The 21,380-nt window shown below is 43.5% G+C and overlaps 1 protein-coding gene across 5 annotated transcripts in view; it reads right to left on the minus strand.

The window, feature by feature from the left end:
- The window catches only part of LOC306697581 (calcium/calmodulin-dependent protein kinase type II subunit beta-like), a 61,798-nt gene that overhangs the window by 7,645 nt on the left and 32,773 nt on the right, over positions 1-21,380 (minus strand). For 2 of the 5 annotated variants that reach the window (XM_079161579.1, XM_079161577.1), the window contains 6 exons: positions 16,765-16,802; positions 10,799-10,867; positions 7,429-7,473; positions 5,171-5,219; positions 1,304-1,393; positions 31-171 (listed from right to left, as the gene is read on the minus strand). In XM_079161579.1, coding sequence (XP_079017705.1) covers positions 31-171; positions 1,304-1,393; positions 5,171-5,219; positions 7,429-7,473; positions 10,799-10,867; positions 16,765-16,802 — 432 coding nt within the window. The remainder of the gene's footprint in view (positions 1-30; positions 172-1,303; positions 1,394-5,170; positions 5,220-7,428; positions 7,474-10,798; positions 10,868-16,764; positions 16,803-21,380) is intronic. The other 3 variants (XM_079161578.1, XM_079161580.1, XM_079161581.1) reach the window with 3 other exon arrangements.

Below are 21,380 nucleotides of genomic sequence, written 5' to 3' on the forward strand. Positions count from 1 at the left end.
CACTCCCTGTCTTTGCTCTTGTCTACTTACTCTGCATGGGGACAACGGGGGTGTGTGCAGGGGAGGGAGCAGAGAGGGCAGCGGGAGGTGGAGTGGATCTCCCTTCCCCGTCGGATGTGGGCCCTGAGCCCCTACGCACTGAGCCCAGCAGGTCAGCAAACTTTGTGGCAGCTGAGTTCAGGAGGGATGAAGATGGGAGACTTAAATGGAAGCAATGAACAGATCTCCAAGACAAAAGTGTGACTCACAGACGGTGACGGGAACATAAAAGACCAAATTCATGCTTGGTAATGTCTGAAAAACAATGTTAAGACACAGACTGCCATGGAGGTGTATTGTGTTGCTATTCCCATTTAAGTCCATGAGAAGGAGACGAGGAGGTAACCTCCGTTTCTAAAAATCTAAGCCAATGCGAAAGTGCCTTGAACTTGCATTGTCTTTACTGGTCAGCAGGGGGCGACTCCTCTGGTTGCTAAAAGAAGTCAGAATGTATAGAAGTCTATGAGAAAATGACTCTACTTCTCACTTGATTTATTCCCTCAGTAAACATTGTAAACATGAGTTTATGGTCTCAATCTCTAGTTTCAAGTCTTCTTCTATACAGCATGATGATGATTTCGTAAATTATGGTCCATTTAGAGTCAAATAGACCGTAAAGCAGAGTATGCTTTAGGGCGGGCAACCTTGTGATTGACAGGCCGCTACCAGAGCCGAATACGGTCGTCTCTCCTCCACAGTCTAAACATGGTCACTTCCTTTCACTGGTTGCAAAAAGCCAAGATGGCGACGGCCAAAAAGCCGAACTCTAGGCTTTTAAAACGGCCGTCCACAAACCAATGGGTGACATCACGGCTACTACGTCCACTTCTTACATACAGTCGATGGTCTAAACACAAGGGGTTGAGGGGCCTGTTTCTCACTACGGAATTTTTTGTTTTGGACTATTTACGTTATTATTGGATTTTTTCGTACTGTCTCTTAGTGAGACATACAAAATGGTGCTGACTAAGAAGAGAAATGAAGCGCAGCATAAGTCAGGGTAAGAGGGATTTAGTGGTGCTAGATGGCAGCAGATGTATGCTTTTAATACATGCAGGGACACTAAATGGACACAGGGGAGGACTTAGTCAAGGTGAATTTATAGTACAGCATCATGAATGTTTGTGTGTGTGTGTGTGTGTGTGTGTGTGTGTGTGTGTGTGTGTGTGTGTGTGTGTGTGTGTGTGTGTGTGTGTGTGTGTGTGTGTGTGTGTGTGTGTGTGTGTGTGTTACAGGCTGCATTTGGCGGACCATGCTGACTTACAGTACACCGCAGGTGAGGAGCCCTGAGTGCTATCTGGCTGGGAGCTTGTGCTGGACTGCGCCTTAAGCGAGCTGTTGTCTAAGCTCTTTCCTGATAACATGCGCACACACAGAGAATGCAGAGTGAGATGACAACCAGCCGCACATATGGCGCACCAAAACACAACAGAAATGTCACAGTGGGGAATCATGGGAAGGGCAGAGAGAGCATGAGGTGACATGGTGGGGGGCAGATAAATACAAGACGATAAACCCCGTCAAGCTTTTATAGCTCGGAGGAATTACAGCTACTTTTCACCGACAGTCCTCAGTCACCACATCTCATTGAAAAAAGACAAAAAATAACATTTTCCTCGTTATCCGGCAGGATTTACAACTCCAGCTGCTGCTGCATTTTACCGAGACTTTAATGGAAGTCTTGCCAGTGAGCAGAGGATGGATGATGGAAACGGTGTTGGCCGTGATAATGACGGAGAATCGGATGTTACTCATTACCGTCCATTTAATCAGCTGTCACAGAAGGAAACGCAACAATTGAACACTCATTTGACAAATAGAGGGAAATAAAGCGTCCCTGCAGGAAAAAAGAAATAGATGGCAGGAGAGGAAAGAGATCAAAAAGAGTTTTGTTTCCACCAAACTCACAGACCAACACAAACAATCCACAACAAGTGCATCAATAAATGTAAATGATCTCAGAAAGATGTCAGTGTGCAGCCCACACTTGCCTGACTGACAGGTGATCCTTCAGAAGACCGAAACATCCCATCAATTAGCACTTAAATCCACAGATGTCACAAAAAGAAGAACTTCAGGATCGTCAATTTAACAGCAAGTAATCCTACAAATGACAACCGACGTTAAAAATTATCACCTACTAAACGAAACTGTAGATTAAAGACAAGCAGCCCTCAGAAAACTCTCAGTGACATATTCTCTCCTATAAAAGTAATGAGAGTAACAGGACAGATATGTGTTCAGATGCTCCAGGAGCCAGCTCAGGTGTTGGGTTACAAAACCAGCTGTCGAGCACTCCCTGACCTGACAAGATCCTACAAAAAGGCCGACATGTCACACGCTGTCCCACGAACCAAACGCTCCCGCACTCACCTGGCTCTTGGAGTTTTCCGCGGGGCTGACCGCGCTATCGGCGGGCTCAAATCTTAAGAGTCTGAAAAACTTCTGTGTTGACTGATACTATCCAAGGGTGGCGCTAGCAGAGCGGTGTGTGTTGAACTCCTCTCTGGGCACTCCCGTCTCCGTTTCCTGCCACCAGGGCTAAATTTAGGACCCCCCCCCCCCCCCAAGGTGCCCTTATCCTCTCCTGCCAGAGGGGCGGGGTGGTAGGGCTCCAATCTGGGACCTTAGGGGGTAGGGGGGAGCAAACCGTTCACTGTGTGTACAGAGAAAGTACAGTAGTCATTTCTAAATTATATGTATTTATTTATTGTATTACCAGAAAGCATGCTGTATTGTGATGTCGTTATTGAGATGTGAAATGACCCTTGTTGGGAAAAAAAGTTTTTTTGAACCATATCGCTCAGCCTTACTTCAGAAAAGTGAATGTCAATAAAAAAAATATTTCAACAACTTTCAAATAAAAAATACAATTCAAAGAAAGAGGTCACATATAAGGGGGAGATATGATGCCATCCCCTCCTCGTAAATCACTGAATGAGCCACTGAAGCTGTTACTTTGCTTTATTAGCCTGCTGGTAACCTGATGAAGACGGAGGTAAAATACTTCTTCTGTGCTCTGAAATAGAGGTAAGAGCCCAAGAGACTGATGCTTAAATCAATTAACAGCGTGGCGCTGATCAACACGTTTGTTCAGATGCAGCTGATCGTGCTGTTCTCTTTTACCTGGAACATTGAAGAAAAGTCACACGCTTCTTCCAGGTGTAGCATGTCCTTGCCTCGCCATTACAATCAATAGAACACCTGACGTCAAAAGGTGAAATAAATGGATTAAATGTATCTCTGATACTGTAATCAGTCAGATTCATTTTGTATTTTTCCTCTTTCGCTTTTTTGTTACATATTTACTGAAGTTGTGTCCGTGATAAAAAAAATCAGTGTTGTGTATTATTGAAAAATTGCGGTCTTCTATGTCCACTTTACTTTTTAATGTCCAATAAATTAAATTATATATATACAGTATATATATATATACACATGGATTAAGGTGAGATTTAAGGGTTTAATGGCTAAACCCACATGAACACTCAGCGGTCTCCATGTTGAGAGCCGTGTAGAATCAATGCCTTGAATTTTGTATTTTCAAAACAAGAGCTTCTTCTTTTAAAATGAGCATGATACCAGTAAAAAAATAATTATTCTGCTTGAACACTGCTTGATAATTGTAGCACTCTTTCCAACACGGTTAATTTCTCTGACAGACCTACATGACGGCGCTGCCAGGGTTTGCTAGAGACATTTGTGACATAGCAGCAAAGCTTCTCCGGGGAAGACGAGGGGACGGAAGCGCACATTCTGTTCTTAATGCCCGGCACTAAAATGATACATTCATGACTCGATTTAGATGCATTGTACTCAGCTTGGATGTGGAGAACAGGGGGTGTTTGAGTGTGTACGGCATAGATAAGCAAAGGGACACGCACACAAAGTCGCACATCACACGAACGCAAATTCATCCCCCCCCCCCCCCCCCCCCCACACACACACACGCACAAATAAGGCTGGAGACACAAAAGCACTTTGTGAAGCCGTGTGCGTTTTGTGCCACTAAGACAGTCATTTTAACACACACACAAACACCACAAGTACACAACTCTGCAAGTTGACACCTCAGACAGCCATGTTGGTATTTCAGTGTTTCTGAGTATTAAGATTTACAACACTTTTAAGAGAGCCAATCCACAGCAGCATTACAAGGATTCTTACATTTCACAGCCCCCGCATCTCTCGCACACGCACACGCACGCGCACACACGCACACACACGCACACACACACACACACTTCATCTTTTATAAAAATCCAGCAGAAGGAAGCAATACAGCCAGGCTCCACCAGGGGGCAGTAAGAGGTCAGCTATCAGCCGGTTGACTGCCTGATGACATACTTCATCTACACAATCCATATCTCACATCATGTGTACGTATTATTATCTTAAAAACGAAGTGTTTAAAATATCTCATCATTTGGTGTTCACGCTGTCACTGAATCTTTAAAAAAAAGAAAGTAATTCAGCCAGTATTTTGTTCCACATTACACCTGTTAGCTTTTAAAAATCATGATGATGTTGACACTGTCATAAAATAAAACACATCTCAGGGAGAAGAATAAAACCCTCCAATGAGCCATTATGAAAACAAAGCCAGCCGCAACAGAGACTTTTTCTAACAGTGGGCATCAAAACGCGTTACCACCCCGAGGCCCGTGACACTGCTCTCTGCATTGTCAGTGCATTTAACTTTAATCGCTAAGCTTTTAAAAATCAACTGAGCCCAGTTTCATAAAAACTGGCCCACTCAATTATGTCAGTAACAACTTTTACTGTGAGGAGAATATAAGAATCCATTTCCACATGTGTAACTTAGGTAATAGCAGAGCTCGTCACAATCCACCATTACAAAGCTGAACACTTAGTAAGCCCAACTGACCAAATCTCCTCTAGTTTATGGTTGAGTGGGCTCTCTGCTGATTGTTTTTAAGGCTTTTATTGTGTTAAAAATAGACTTGTCTACCTCATGTAATACTTAGGATATTTGATATTTCTTCACTGACTGGCAGCAGCAGAAAACAAGTACATCAATACAGTAGAAATGTCAAGTGTTGATCGAAAACCTCTCAGAAGTATTCTGACCTTCAGCAAGTTATTATCTCGTGTATCTCTGGGGTCTTACCTTTCACATCTTCATCCTCCACAGTGGTGTTGCTGCTGTCTGATGATTCCTGGAGATCAGAGACAGACTGTCAGCTCGAGTTCAAACGTCATATAGCGCACACATCCGCGCTGAACACGCATGAAGACACACATCACACACACGAGTGGCAAAGAGACTTGTTTTACACGCGACAGAAGAACGGGGCGTATTTTTAATGTCGTCAAGTCACGTCTTCAAAAAACCAAAACTGATTACGGAGCACCAAATATATCATGAATGCAGATTCAACTCATAAAACAGGAGCTAAACGAGGGCAAAAACGATCCAACCTTTGCGAATATAAAGTCAAACCATGCCAGCAAACCCATCAACCTGTAACTCAGTCATTATTCCACTGTGTCAACATATTTGACTTTTTTTTTACCCTTGAAACCTCTTTTCTCTTCTTCTACTCCAGGAGGAGCTGCCTCTGCTTCGTTCTCAGTGTGTGTGTGTGTGTGTGTGTGTGTGTGTGTGTGTGTGTGTGTGTGTGTGTGTGTGTGGACAAGTGGTGTCTTTCCTCCACAGGGTGCTCTTGTCTCTTGTTGAAACTGACAGAAACTCAATGGGATGTGCTCCATCCATCTATTTCAACAACGGCAGCATGCAGAAGGGATTCTCAAAGGGCAATTAGTTGGCATCTTAAGCTCGGCTTCAGATTGCTTCAAATCTATCCATCTACCTTCTTCTGTCTGACTGGCTGTCTCTCTCTTCTCAGGAAGTTAGCTTGTGATTTCTAATTAGCAGATTAAATGAGCCTAAATTCCCCTGCATGTGGAGGAGAGTCAGTGACCTCATTAGAAGTACAAGCGTGCACCAACTGCCCCACGAGCACAAAGCACCAAAGTGGTGTTAGAGCCTTCTGAAGAGCAGCTGGTGACCTGAGGAGAAGAGAAGAATAAGTGTGTGTGTGTGTGTGTGTGTGTGTGTGTGTGTGTGTGTGTGTGTGTGTGTGAGGGACAAAGCTGTGGCAAGAGTCCTTAGATATTAGAAATATCATTGGAAGTGTGATGACACCTACAGTTTGTTTCTTTTTTCAGAATGTTACCTACTAACATATATAATGAAATAATACACTGTTCATTTTGCAAAGCAGGGATTTCCAAGCACCGCAGGCTGCTTGCTTTACCCATAAACCCTCCTGTTTCGGGTTATTCCCTTTACAGAGTTGGCATTATGGGAGCACAAAAGGTCAAAATAATAATGATAATTATCACATTCCCCAAATCGACCAAATAAAGTGAGCAAGTGTTTTAAAAGTCTAGTAAGCTGCTCTAAACCTGCCTGGTGTGAACATTAAAATGCCAATGTAGCAGTATTCTTCCCAAATACTTCCAGTGCCTTCCTGATTAGCCTCTCTTTGGACTTCCTGAGACCGGCTGCTGTGCACAATGTGTTCAATGCGTTGCACTTCCCTCTGAGGTCCGACCCAAAATCTGATGGAAAGGTCACTCTGTTGTGATCTGGTCACTCTGTTGTGATGCAAAACATGGATGCGGCTTCGGAACAGTTATGTTACCGTCCCACCTTAGCTGTGCGCATCACGACTCGGCAAAAACAACTTGAGCAAACACAGTGGAGCGCACACACACACACACACACACAAACACAGATAATAAATGCTTGGTCAGACCTACGAGGAAGAGGTCTTAACTGCAAAGTCATGCGGGTTCATGCACATCCTTTAAACACATACAGACGAACTGTAGCGACTACATTTGAGAGGATAAGTGATGCGACCAAAAATCAATGGTGACAAATCTCTCTCTATATATATATATCTCTATATAAATATAAAATCAGAGCTGTCTGACAACTTCAATCTAGATTCTATGATCTATTGAAAGATCTTGTTTTTGCATTTGTTTAAACATAAAATCAATAGCAATACCGCTCATTATGCTGCACAACAAATGCGGAACAAAGGCAGGACGAGGAAGAAGCATGTGACTGGATGATACTGGGTGCTTTAAGCTTATCACAACTACTACGCTGGTTAAAGAGGAACATTCGCTGCCTCAATCACCACTTGGTCCCTTTGTATTATGAAGTAATTTATATATAATCTCAAGCAACACACACACACACAAACGTATGCACGTACGCATTAGTAAACCGATGTTCACACAGACGCATGATGAAAAGAAGGATCAAAGGGCAGGAGGAGATGAGGAAGAGGAGGAGAATGGCAAAGAGGATAAAGAGTAGGTCAGGACTGGGGAATGATACATGTGTACCTTCGTCCTGTCCATTGGATTATGGATGACGGTTGTCTGAGGTTCCTGGAGGAAGAAGAGGAGGAGGAGGAGGAGGGACATGGAGTAAATGAGAGAAAGGAAAGAAAGGGGGAAAGAGAGAAAGAGAAAAGATTGTGATATAAAAATAGATGGATTAAGTGTAAAAAGTGTAAAAAGAGGAAAAAAGACAAACGATAGGACAAAGACAGTGATATCAATGTTGGATGAAGAGAAAGGGCTTGTTAAGGTTGACAAAAGGAGAACGGGAAGAATCCTTCAAAGAGATATAGAGTGGGTGGATGAGCTGAAAACCGTAATTTGAAGTCAGAGAAGTTATTGAAACTCAGGGTGAAGTGTCTACCGTGAGCACATCAGTACTCACACACACACCCACACACTATATTATAAACGAGCTCTGACGTAGATAAACACTAGCCATGACATCCTACAGCGCACTGGCACACCCAGCAATAAACACTCAGATGAAAACGGGTCATTCTGTTCCTTCACACCGTTCTCAAAAGAAGAGGCGAGCACTGCCGGGCAAACACTGGCATCATTTCAGGATCCCTTTCTTAAAAGAAATTCGGTAATTGCTGTCATTTTGTCAGCATTGTGTGCATGTGTGCTCTGTCATGATTAGCCATAGAACTTTCCTCCGTGTTGTTTCGTCTGCTACCAACCCTCTCTAAATCTCCCTGCTGCTTAAACCACAGCTATAGCTTCCACATAGAGCACATTCAGTTACAGTTTTCTTTGTTGCATCGAATATTGCAATCACTTAAATCAAATGTACACTTTCTGCTATAATACATGAAGTTTTTAGCACAATAAGTGGCTCCTTTCAAACACTGGTACTTGAACTTTGGGGCCTTTAACATCAGGCACTGATTGCTGATGATTCAGATGAGACGGATATATTTTTCTGCTCGGAACGGTCATTTCATGAACAGCCCCCCCCCCCCCCCGATATTTCTTGCAGCTCTCTTCCCGCAGGAAGTGACACCCCTGTGATGACTAATCATCAGCTTTCTCTCTGGTGATGATGGCGGTGTTGTCGTGGCAACCGTCGCCCAGGGCAACAGGCACCGGCGGCTACTTGGGAGTTGGTGATGAGGGAGAACAAAGTACCTGGGGGGGGGGGGGGGGGGGGGCGAGTGCTGACGGCGTCAACCTCGTTCCCATCGACCCACAGAACTGCTTCCAGGTCAGAAAATGAAGGTCGTGTAAGTGTGTCTCTGCATGACCCAGAAGCTCAGTAATGAAGGAGTTAATGTACCGAAGGGCTAAACGGTGTAACTCGCTCAAGTCCCTAGCAACGGCGTGGAGATCACAGGTGTCCTCCCACTCGCTCTTCCCTTCAAGGATCAGAACCAAAGAGGCCTCTTCTGCTCCATGCTTCTGGCCACACGCACCCCCAAGCATATACACACACTTCCCATCAAGGGCTGTTCACAGTATGTCTGCACATGTGCAGAGAGGACTGGCGGGCTAGCATTACATACATGCACACACACACACACACACACACACATACACACACAAAAACAGACAACAGGAACAGCTGTCACTTTGCCGTCTCTGGCTGACAGCAGGTGGTTAGTTCTAATCGCTGTGTCAAGCCGAGGCAACTGCTGGATACACATCATCAACAGGTGATACTCAACACACCATTACATGCTGCTATGGAGCTTTTTAAAGTGAGCGTGCAAAAAAAGTTGCTGTCTAAGTTGGTGGGATCGTTTGTGTGGCGTTGAGGGTTTGGTTGCCAGCGATTTATAATTAAACATGGTTACCCGCCCGGGTATATAGATGGCAGGATGTAACGCAGCTATTCCAGCTGAATAATGTTCAGTAAAAAATAATGTGAGAAAAACGTAATGCTCTTATTCCCTTGCAGATGTAGCTCACTGCTGGAATACATTTGAAATGATCCAATTTCATGAAGATTAATCTACAGAAGTTCACAACAAAACACGTATATGATATTTTGGTAACACTTTCTATGACGCCCATATCTATAATGCAATATAAACATACCGATAATGCATTATAATCGTCTTATGTAAATCCATAGTTATAAGCCCTTATAAATATCTATAATATTTTTGTAAACAATAATCAAAACATAATCTAAAGCAGTTTATAATGACTTGTACGGTCAAGCATCATAAAACTTCATAACTGCTTGTCACTCACTGTATTATAAGTCCCATAGTTGTTATACATTATAATCTTTTTTTATAATGCCTTATAATGTGATTAGAATTTACTTTAAGCGGTCATGGTTTGTTTTAAGTGAAGTATAAATGTATTGTACGTTTCGTGTTTTGTTCTTTTGCATAGATTACATTTTTTTTCACAAGGGACTGTGATTTTAAAAAAAAAGAAAACTCATCTAAATTAGAATTTAAATGAGAGCAGCTTTGAAAGCCAGTTTGGCAAAAATAAAAGAGCACATGCTATGAAACTGTCCGCTCCTGTAGCGCTTCACCCTGAACATGAGCTTTATCTCATGACAAACAGAGCGAGGACGCAGGTTTTGCATGTTTCTATAAAAAGGTGAAGATAATCTAAACAGATGAATGACGACGGTGAACCATAAGCAACATTGAGGAACATTTCACCAGCAGTGTTTTTGGCACTAAAAAAACTGATAGAAATCTTCTGAGAGAAAATTGGATTAGAAAGTGAGGGGAAGTAGTAATTGTTGCGTCAGTTCCTAAGTCTACATTTCACCCACATGAAACATGTAAATAACACAAGATCCGAATAGATCAAGACGAGAAGCACAAATAGCCAAGAGACCTGATGCCGAGAAACATTCCTGCTCTTGTTTCTGGACTATCCCTCCCAGGTGTAAACGTGCACAGATCCCCTCAATAATGCATGCAGATTGATTTCTGAAATCAGCTGGTTTGCTACTTGGCTGGAAGGACAATCTGCGGACCCTTTTGGACTGCGATGCTCGCGCGGTGGGGAACCGCCTCTCTGCAGAAGAATATATAAGAAGCAGGGGGTAAATCGCACCGACGGTCCCAGCGGGCACCGGCTGTCTGTTCCTCTTTGAAAACATTTTTTACTGACAGAGAAAATGACACGGCAGCACAATATCAACCCGAGTGAGAGTCACATAAGCATCCACACCTGCCATGGGGGAATCTTTTTCTGACACCACCTGCTGGTTTTAAGACCTATACCCGACCGCTGGGGCCCTCACAGCGGCTGGGCAAAGATCAACCTCAACCGACAAGACGGACAAAGAGGAAAAACAGACATAAGTGTAGGCGTAAGGGGAGCGGGGTGAAGTGAAGATAGGGGTCTTGATGGACACACATACAAAGGTGAAGGGAGAGGGGGAGGTAAATACCAGAGCAGGTGAAGAGACATTTCCTTTGGGGCTGGTGACTATGCTGTTTTTGGTGCTGTTTGTCTGGGGCTGTGCAGGAAAGGAGAGGAAAGGGAGGAGACACAACAAAGAGTGTTAACAACAGCAAAGGTTTGTGAGTGTGTGTCCATGCATGTGTGTGCTTGTAGGCAAGTCTGTGTCCTGAGCTTTTCACCTTGGTGTTTATGACATCTTTTTGGTTAAATGTCACGTCTTATCAGCTGGAATTAGAAACATAATCTAAGAAGAGGTTAAAGTCGGAAAACTCTCCCTCCACCCAAATGTAACAGAAGTTATTGGAGTCAAAGTCCAGTTTTGTCGATTTGGAGCTAGTCATGGTCAAGAGTTGTATAATAGTGATACTCGTTACCCGGGAGATGTTGGAAAGAAAAATACGTTACAACGTTTCTATCTAAGCACATCATTAACTAGCGTTAGCACTTACAGGAACAGTGTTGTTCCTAATTTCATAGTCCTCCGTCTCGATCACCTGGTGATGTGGTGGTTCACTTTTAAACTGTGATCTGTAGCTTTAGCTTCTATCTTTATCTTTTTAACCTGTCTTCACGGCTGAATCAGTTTGACATCCTGGATATCTCCTTGAAACGTATATTGTAGTGACAGTGTGGGCTGTTTAACGTAGGTCAGATGTAGATGGGGGCGGGGCTTAGTGAAGGGTGAATTTAACGTGCATATTTTCTTTTATTTGATATCACCTATTCACCTCTACTGTGGTGAACCCATCAGTATGGCTAGATACCACAAGAGGTGAGGAGTTAATGATTTGGGCGGACCAACCTTTAGATTTAGCCTTAGTTTTAGGGTTTACGGTTACACTTTTAGTTTGCAACAGGTCCGTAATGGAATATGTCAAATTATGAGAAGGAAAACAATAGTCTCACAGTAAACTGAAGGTTACTGCAAGTCTAGTTGATGGCAGGCTGCAGCATTGATGAAAGGTTTACCGAAACCATTCATTCACAAGACTGAGGGGGCAGGTGACACTGCCTGACATCATGACGTCGTCACTGGTGACTTCAGCTGCTTACGAGTTCACATCGCAACGTTTGAACTGTGCCATTTGGCCGTAATGAATCATCTTTACAAGCCTTGATCAAATGCTCCTTTGAAGGCCACACATCAAAGAGCGGCCGGTTCTTTATAGCTTAGTTCGATCATAACGTCATTTGCATTGAATCTACATTAAATTACTTCTAATCTTATTTGGAAGAAATTTAACTTGAGGTTGTTGAATGGGGCCTGGGTGTGGAAGTAACTCATTCGCAGTGACTCAGCGACCATGACATAAATCTTAATCATGTAACACTATTAATTAACGCCAATAATTCCTACTAGTCAGTGATAGAGGTCAAGAGAAGTCATACATTACTCAATGCCTCATTGAGCCTTAATATAGTGTGGAAGAAATCTGCCGAAGAGGTGGGAGAATTCCACCTAGCTTCAATGCTAATCATAGTAGCAAAGTTCTACCATATCACAGGCACTTCTACCTAAATTAGGACGAAAGAGGCACCAAATTAAATAATAATGTAAGAATTGGTAACTAAAGAAATCTAACACACTGACTTGACGGATGGAAACAAAGTCAAGGAGAGTGTGTGTGTGTACTGTGTGGGTGCATATGTGTTGACCATAATAAGGTGTGATGAGAGGTGCTGCACCCGTAGAACTAAACGCTGAAATCTCGTAAGCTTGTGTTAACCACAGACTTTATTTCAGGCATCTAATCAAAAACCCATTCAAAAAAACCATTGACTTAGAGACGAGGGAACAGAAAGGAGAAGAGAGAAGATGAGAGGAGAGGAGGAGGAAGAGGAAGTGAGCTTGGACGTCAGCACACACAAGTGCAAAGAGACGACACAAAGCATAGACACACAAAACAGCCTTGAAAATAAAAGGTGGTGTAAGTGGACAATAAGCTGACATGTAGACACACACACACACACACACACACACACACACATACACACACACACAAACAGTGAACTCTCTCACACACCTGTGCTCAAACAAATGCCCTCATTCACGCACACAATTAAAGCCAACCAAAGCTGTCGTCAGCCATCGCTCCGCTGTCTCTGTGGAGCAACAGGAAATGTTTTCTTCATCAAAGGAACTGGTGAGATGTCTTGGTCAAAGCTTGTTTGCAGATCGGCTCAGGGTCTTAGCGTTTGCGTCATGTGCGTCCGTGGTGAGAAAACCCCTTACATTCCTAGATGGTATTTAATAAACTGGCATGATGACCGCAGTGCTGAGCAAAGGTTCCGCTAGTAGTGGTGGAGACGACTGGTGACGTCCAAAGCCAAAACACTTGCCATATGTCGACATGATTAAGCTTGAAGGTATTCGTCGAGAGGAGATCACACAGATTGAATAATGCTGAACAAAGAAGGAGAAGGTGGGTAAAAGCATGGGTAAGTGGTTCTCCAGGTGGGCAAAGAAAGCAGTGCATTGGGAGAACAAAGGAGGAAGAAGAGGTGGGAGAGATGATGGGCATGTCGAGAAAAAGTGACATGCCAGGTCAGAGGGAGGAGAAGGCACCTGGCAGAAATAATAGGAACACGTTAACCCTCTGAACCCCAAGCGGTTTGTCACGTGACTGCTGGTCTCAGCCGAGTCAATCACGGCTTCCTAGTTGCGCTGAGGAGCACAGAATGTAATGCTTTTTACAGGATCTGGTTGGTGCAAACAGTTCAAGTGTTTTTTTTATGAAATTAAACAATTTTAAGGTTCGATTTGGTTTTCTGAAGGAACCATTCGTTCGTGATGTGCTCATAGACCGTTGGAGAGATGATGATTTGTTTTTACAGCGTCTGTCTATGATAAACGGTGTAGTTTTGGCGATTGTTTAAAGAAAACATGCTTTTCAATCCTGCCGGCGGGTTTTAGGGTTCAGAGGGTTATTAAGGGTCAGATTCCCTTCCACTTCACTTACTTAAATGTATGCTGTTTGGTATATTATCCTTATGCAAGTTTCTGTTTCATTTTACATTTGTGAATAAAGTCAGTTGCTGTATTCAGTGTTTAGGGGTGGTATAGCAGGAGCAAGTGTGCCCCCATCTACCCATATTTCTATTCCTACTTTTTGATTGAAGATCGTCTCGTAAGACCAAAGACTTCCGTGTCTAAACTACAAGCACCAGCGCTGCCTCTATTCTAAAAGTGTGCCCCTGACAGATCTGGAGCAGAATCCCTGGAGTAACTCTGATGGAGCTACAACATCCTGCTTCCACCATGTTCTCAGAGAAATGTCAGGGTCACTCTTAAGGCAGTGCACTTTGCAAAAGCCAAGGCTGCGACTTTTGCCGGGCATTTTGTGATGTTTGACTTTCTGTTTTTGTAGTTAGGATTTTAGCCATCGCTGCTCATGTTAGTTTCTCAGTTTCTGTACCTGTGTCACAGAATAATCACTCGGTGAAGTGAAGGAGACTCCATAAATAGAGTAAAGGCAGGGGAAAGGTGGATAAAACAAATACAGCAGTGAACAAGTGGAGAAAGTGGGAGAACAAAAAAAAAAGAGTGACTGGGCAAATGCATAAATAGCATGCTCACCATATACTGGACAGTAGAGCTGGACTTGCGTTTCTGTCCCCAAGCGATTGATGGATGGATGGATTTATTGACAGATGGATGGACGGCAGAAGAATGGAGGGAAAAGATAAAGTAACGAATGACAAAAAAAGTGAATGGACTGTTACAAAGTACACAAAATAATTTGTAAGTCTACACCAAAACCTGTGCACTTTGACGGCAACGCAGATTTAAATCCTTCATAAGAAGGGGATCAGACTTTTCCAGACAGCTTGGACAAAGCAGAAGAAGGACGAGTGTTTCCCCTCGAGAGTTATTGCAAAAGTGGGGGTGCAAGCACAAGAAAAAAGAGCGGTGGTTTCAGTGGAAGTGACCAGGAAGAGGACTTAAGAGTGGGAAGTAGATCATAGAAAGGCGAAACTGTGACCCACTCGTCATCTGCTGATTAAGAACATTTGGAGCTACAAGGAGCAAGATGGAGGTAAAATACAATCACAAGACAAGGAAATGATAAATGTGTTTGAATCAAGATTGGCTCAACACTTCTAAAGGTGTTACATGTAGCATTAAAACAACAATAAATTACTAGCAGGATCATTTGGGGACATAGATGTCATCACTATATAAACACTGGAAACCTCATATAGCCTTTTTGTTGTATTTTACATTCTCGTGAATAGTGAATTGGAATAGTTTTGTAGAAGTTTAACTAACCATTGTATTGATGTATAAGAATGCTACATGTAATATCTTCTAGAAAACACACTGTGTGTGTTACCAACATAACAGCACTGCATGAAACGCTGATTGGAGTGGATTTTTACTGGCAGTAGCCGGCAGCGCGGTGAGGCTGACGGTGGTGTGTAGTTAGTGCCAGCAGAGAGACGCTCGCCCGCTTGCTCTGAGCAGGTGTTACAGCTGCAAAAACGTCAGGTTCCATTACGCATTAATGAACCTGTGGTAGGAGGAGGAGGAGGAGGAGGAGGCCGAGGAGAGGAGGCCAGAGTCGCCAAAAGGACATGTGGCGGGAAGAAACAAGAGAAGAGGGAGGGACGGCAGCGAACGGGGGAGACGCCGTTAGAAATGGTTTGGGGCAAGTGTGTGGGGGAGCCTGTTGCTAGGCAATGAGTGCGCCACAGTGGAAGTAAGTGTCTATTTCTGTCGTCTGAGTTTCCAGGGTCCAGACTGGCAGCTATTCCTGGAACCGGAGTCCCATTCCCGGCTGAACCGACTGAGCAAAGGAGAACGGGAAGGGGGGGCATGTGCACAGACACGCACACACTGCTGCACATGAGCAAACCACACATGCGGACACCCACGCTTACGCACATCTCGATGTGCAGGCATGCTCTCACACCCCCCCCACCCACCCCATTTGCGCTTTCGTTCTCTTTTCAAACCGACAAACAAATGTGATATATTCACACACGCACAGTCACATTTAAATCATACGCAAACACACAGCGTCTATGCACGCAAAAGCTCTTCTCGACATTATGTGCAATGCTCGAGAAGCTAACGCATTCTCTTGCATGTACACCGTGTTCCGAGCTCTGTCGCACACCATCGCGCGTACACACCGCACACACAAGACACATCCGTGGAAGCTTTGTGTGGGATGTGTTACTGCGGTGTGTGTACTGTACGTGAGGAGCGTGGGATGGTGAGAGATCTTCATTAAAAGATGAACTGGAATGTGGGGTTAAAGACCAGATGGGGTGAGCATGGAATAGGAAGCACTGAAAGAGGAGGACGAGACAGAAATGGAGGGATGAGAGGGAGAGGAAGTGGTGAAAGAAAAGGGGGAGGCTGACAGATGGTTGCATTTAATAATGGAGATGGAGAGGTGGCAATGAGCTGGATAATACCAAATCAAAATAAAGGGTGCTTTCAGAAGGATGAGGCTGCAGCTGACAAAAGCACATACACACACACACACACACACACACACACACACACACACACACGCACATACACACACACATGCACGCACACACGCACACACACGTACACACACACACACACACACACACTCACGCACAGATATGCATCCTGGCTTTTTACAAAACAAATCTGAGTTTCTCTTCACATGCCAAACTCAACAGAAGCCCTGATACAGACGTACACCATCTGAAAACAAAGCCACAATCTCCACATATATCCCAATAAATAACACATCCACTGGGATTAAGACACACAATTAATGGGAAACAAACACATTCAACTACAAAGAAAAGAGAGCAACAGAAGGCAAAGGATAAGGAAAGAATCAAATAGTGGTGCAGAGAGAAAAAAACATCAGAGAAGGAGAAGAAGAGGCGTTTGTATCTCTGGAAAATTAAGCAAGAGGGGGAGTCAAGAGGAGAGAGAAGTGGGAGTAATGTGATGACCCTTACCTTGACATCTGCCTTTTTGTTGAGCAAGGACTTAGCTGCTGCAATCACAAACACAGGGGAAAACAACAGTCAGAGGGAGATGAGCAGAAACAGAGAAGCAACAACTACGTTTCCAGTGATTCACAATATCTGCTACATCTTTACACTACATTGAAGAGATTACGTTTATTTGACTTTGTGAAATAATGTTCTTCATTGACCTCTGCAGTAAGTCTTTTTGCAAAGCAATGGCTTGTGGTTGTGAGGAAGCCGAAAACAAAGATGGCTGCCCTGCCTGCGAATAAGCCCAGCCTTAAAGAACTCTGTGGGGGCCTTAAGGAGGATTAGACTTCCGTCTGCTCTCTAATGAAGGGTAATGAGGGAGGAGGGTAGGAGAGGAAGAATGATACTGCAGACACTGGTCCTCTGATGAGGGTAATACCCATAATCCCTTACAACAGTGAAAACGTCCGCAGGGCATCCATCACGACTGCACTGCTTCACGCAAAGAACGGAGAGCAAGGTGGTCCGACTGTATCAGAGAGATCCTTGTTCACCCAAAGGGGCCCAGAAAGAAGAGCCAGGCTCTCTGTAATTCTGTGTCAGGTGGAGGATGTGGACAGAGGATTAGCATCAACAAGACCTCAGATCGGAAGATTGGACGAGCAAATGTGCGTATTTTGACTGTTTAAAGAGTAGATACCAAAAATGCACTGGGAGACCTGTTGGTACTGTCGAGCACCAACCAAACACACACACACACAGTAAAAAAGAGTTTTACGTTTCCCATTTTGGATGATTATCTGTTTGGTTATTATAAGTCTAAAAGTTACAAACTATTTCTCTGTGGCTGTGTCTCTGTGACAGTAAATTGACCGCTGCCGGGATAATAGTTCAACAATTTCCTCTATCAGTGAAAGAAAATAAACTTTGTCTATGAGCTAAACATATCCACAGGTCCTCATTAACTTGGGATATATTTTATTTTCAAGCAATAATTAGAGTGAATTGCACATTCTTTGTGAAATGTGACAAAAAGAACCATCTATACCATCTCTATATGGGAAGCTTTAAGTGGTAGACTTGAGAGTCTCCATCAACATACACCAGATGTTTTAGAGCATTAGTGAACGCACTGTATTACACCAAGAGCCAAAAAAACAGGTTAGAATATGAAATAATTTGATGTCTTCCTATCTGGGACGGTTTCTACGTCAAGAATGAACAGTTCTATAATAGTATGGCTACACATGATAAACTGAGTACACCAGCAACATCATTTGGGAGACGCTGGTGCTTATAACCTGTCACTTCCAAGTCCTAGACTCCTCCCCTCTCACTTACTCCCCTAGACGTAAGCCTTGCTGGGACTTTTTTAAAGGGGCTGAGTGCAATTTCAAGTCTAATCAGATGCAATCACATCAACAGCCAGCCGAGTTACATAAAACACTATTTCTGGCGGTCTGGGAAATTTTTTTTTTTCTCTCTCTCCCGCGTCCCTCTCTGAACATGAGACACAGCTCCTCGTCGACTTTCTCACTTTCCTTTCCAACCATGTTCCGAGCCAGCTACATTGAATTTTTCAACAGAAGCCGAGTTCCATGAAAGTGTCCATTGGGCGGCGATTTCTTAGGAGGAACAGAGGTCCAATCCCAAGGAAGCCAATTAACAGTCTAGTGAATTCCTGTCCCTTTCCTTTTAAATAATAATAAAAGAAAAGAAAAATCACATCTTCCAAAGTGGACCTTTAAAGCTGTCACTTGTGACAGTGATCAACAACCAGCCACCTTATGTCTGAGATTCCCTCTTTAACTTTTCTGATCTAGTATTTCATGTCTGAAGTAAGGTTTGCACATTCAGCAGTCAAGGAAGGAGCAATAAGAAGTGATAAAGAAGCACTTCATGATCCGGAGGGATGTGAGAGTGGCATGAATGTGCATGGTTTATTGTTGTGCTGTTGTTGTTCCTTCTTCCAAAAGGCTGCTTGTTACTGCGGAGAAGAAATGGGGTCAGAAGAGAGTCAAGTTCATTCTTGCGTATACTCTCTGATGGCTTGGCAGATTAGGAGAGGATGTGAAAGGAGAGCAGAGAGGAAGAGTAAGGAGAAGATGAACGAACGGGATCACTGTGCTCCTTCCAAACACCACAGGGGCAAACTGGATCTTTAAAAAAAACAAAAACCTGCCACGTTGCTGAAAAAAATGGCTTGGATTCCAGTGACGAAGAAAATCTCTGAGGGAAACCTGAAAAAATCAAAAAGATAGCGTAATTTAAACCGAAGGTGGAGAAGCAAGAGGTGCTCCTTACCTTGCCACAAATTACACAGGAAGCAAGAAGAGAGAGAAGGAAGAGATTAAAACAAAACCACCGCTACAAACTCCCACAAGATGCACAACTGCGGGAGAGAAGCAGGGATGGGCTTGGATTCACATGAAGATTCGGGGGATAGGCACAAGCCGAAAAGTGACGTCTGAAAATACAATAAGCATTTGGAGTGCAAGAGTTACTTTTTCGACACATACACTGTTGCATGTTTAGGGCCGGGACACATTTTAAAAGGTGCATTTACCCTCCTGCACAAGAATAGGGTGAGGTCTAGTAGAAAGCGGTTGCACTTGTGTGTGCAAGGTAGAGCGAGGCCTCCAGTAAGCCAGTGAGGCAGAGTGAGGCTGATAGGGGGAGGCAGCCCACTATAAATATTTCATTGGAGCCTAGTGGCGGCTCTGGGACACAGAGAGGACTGTGGAGTCTCAGCGGGCCACAGAAACAAGGACACTGCCACTACTTCTGTCTCCTCAGCTCAATGCTAGACTGGCGTGTGACGCTGTTTTTCGTTAATGCCTGCGGTTCATTTCTGCAAACCCAGAAGAAATGTGGGCTGGTTCACGTATATCATAATGTCGTCCGAATCTACGGCTCTCGCACTTATATTAGTCAAATATTTGTGGTGCTGAAAGACACTGAAAAAAGACAAGACAAAAATGGCGCTGACATAATCCATAGGTCTCTGAAGGAATGTTTTTAAGCTTGTTATCGGGTCTATCAGCTCTAAAATCCTACAAATAAACAGTATTTCTTTTTCAGAACTGCCACAATATTCTGTAAAACCACAGACTTTTCCAGCAAACTAGCTCAGAGAAGCTGACTGCTCAGGATGCAGATATATTTATGAAGAGGTGGCAAATCAAATAGCTTAAGGCGAGTAAATATTAGATTTACATTTGTCAGGGGGACAGAAATAACGCCCGTGCTATATTACTGTGAGCAGCGTGTGATGGCAGCCTCGCTGAACTGCTGCATCTCTCACGCATGTGGTGTCCACAGACAGCGTAGCTGATGTCAGCCCTTCTTTCTCTATAGAGTTTGCCTTTCATAACGGCCAGAATGTTTAATTTCATTATAAATGTATTATGTATTTAGTTTAGTCAGAAAAAGAAAGTTTTAGAAGCGTATCCTCATTTGTAAATAAACAAGCCATAATTAAAAGCCGTCGTAATGTAGTAATGCCACTGGTATGATGTCAATATGCTGCCAAAATTAAAAAATATATATAAAAATATGAATTCCGAACTACATATAGAGTGTGTGGACTACATGAGAGCTTCAGCTCAGCTCAGTCAGTGGGCTACTGTGGGATTTATAGTCGGATATGCAAAAAGCCCAGCCTCGAATCTTCCACAGTGTCCACCATGCACCACAGTCCCTCCCCCCGTGTTGCAGCACATGCACCAGTCCAGTGCCCCATGCAGCATTCACCGGCAGCTCTTTTCTGTCCTTAAAGGGTGAACTTTCCAGTGTCATTGTCAGACAGAGAAAAGAAGAGAGAGGGGAAAGAAGAGAGAGGGGGGGGGGGGGGGTGAGATGTGAAAGTATGACGTAAAGTGGAAGTGATGCTGGTGGAGTTATAGAAAAGTGACTTGAGAGGCATCAGTGACCACCGGAGAGGTAGAAATGACAGATTATAGGAAAGCGAATGCGGTGAAATGGATTGGTGAAGAAGGATAAAAGAGAAACAGAGGGACAGGGGAGCGCTTTGGTTTGGTCGAGGCCAATGCTCTGATGCTGCGTCTAGAGATGAAGATGATGATGACTGTTATGGGTCAGTGGCGAGGACAGAGCAGTGATGGGAACTGCACCCATCCTATCAGATCTCAGACAGGACGTGACAGATGTGCTGATGTGGAAAATGACAGCATTGGCTGTGCTTCCATTCAAGTCCTTTACGAATTATGAATGATTATGAGTGATGTTTTCCTCAATAAAGACGTTTTGCAATAAATAGCAACAGAGGCATATTTGTCAAATAAGCTGTGAAGTAGGTTTGAAATTTTGGCTTTATCCATGATGAATTCCTTCTGTCACTCTCATTGCATCTATTGAGATTGGCCCATTAATGGTGTTTAGCAAATGCTTTACTTAGATAAGAACATATAATATGGCATATAACAGCTAAACAACACAGTTCCTAACAGTTGACACTGATTCCTCTTTTCTTATAGATGTATTTAAGATTGAAAAACACTTAATTTCATTATTGTCTTAACTCTGACTGTGCATAAACCCTGCTAGATAGTAAGATGGAAACATAGCTAACATGCAGCAGATGATGAGTGAATGGGAGATGTAGTGAGTGACGG

This window comes from Pholis gunnellus (genome assembly GCF_910591455.1).
Source record: "Pholis gunnellus genome assembly, chromosome: 6".
Taxonomy (NCBI): Eukaryota; Metazoa; Chordata; class Actinopteri; order Perciformes; family Pholidae; genus Pholis; species Pholis gunnellus.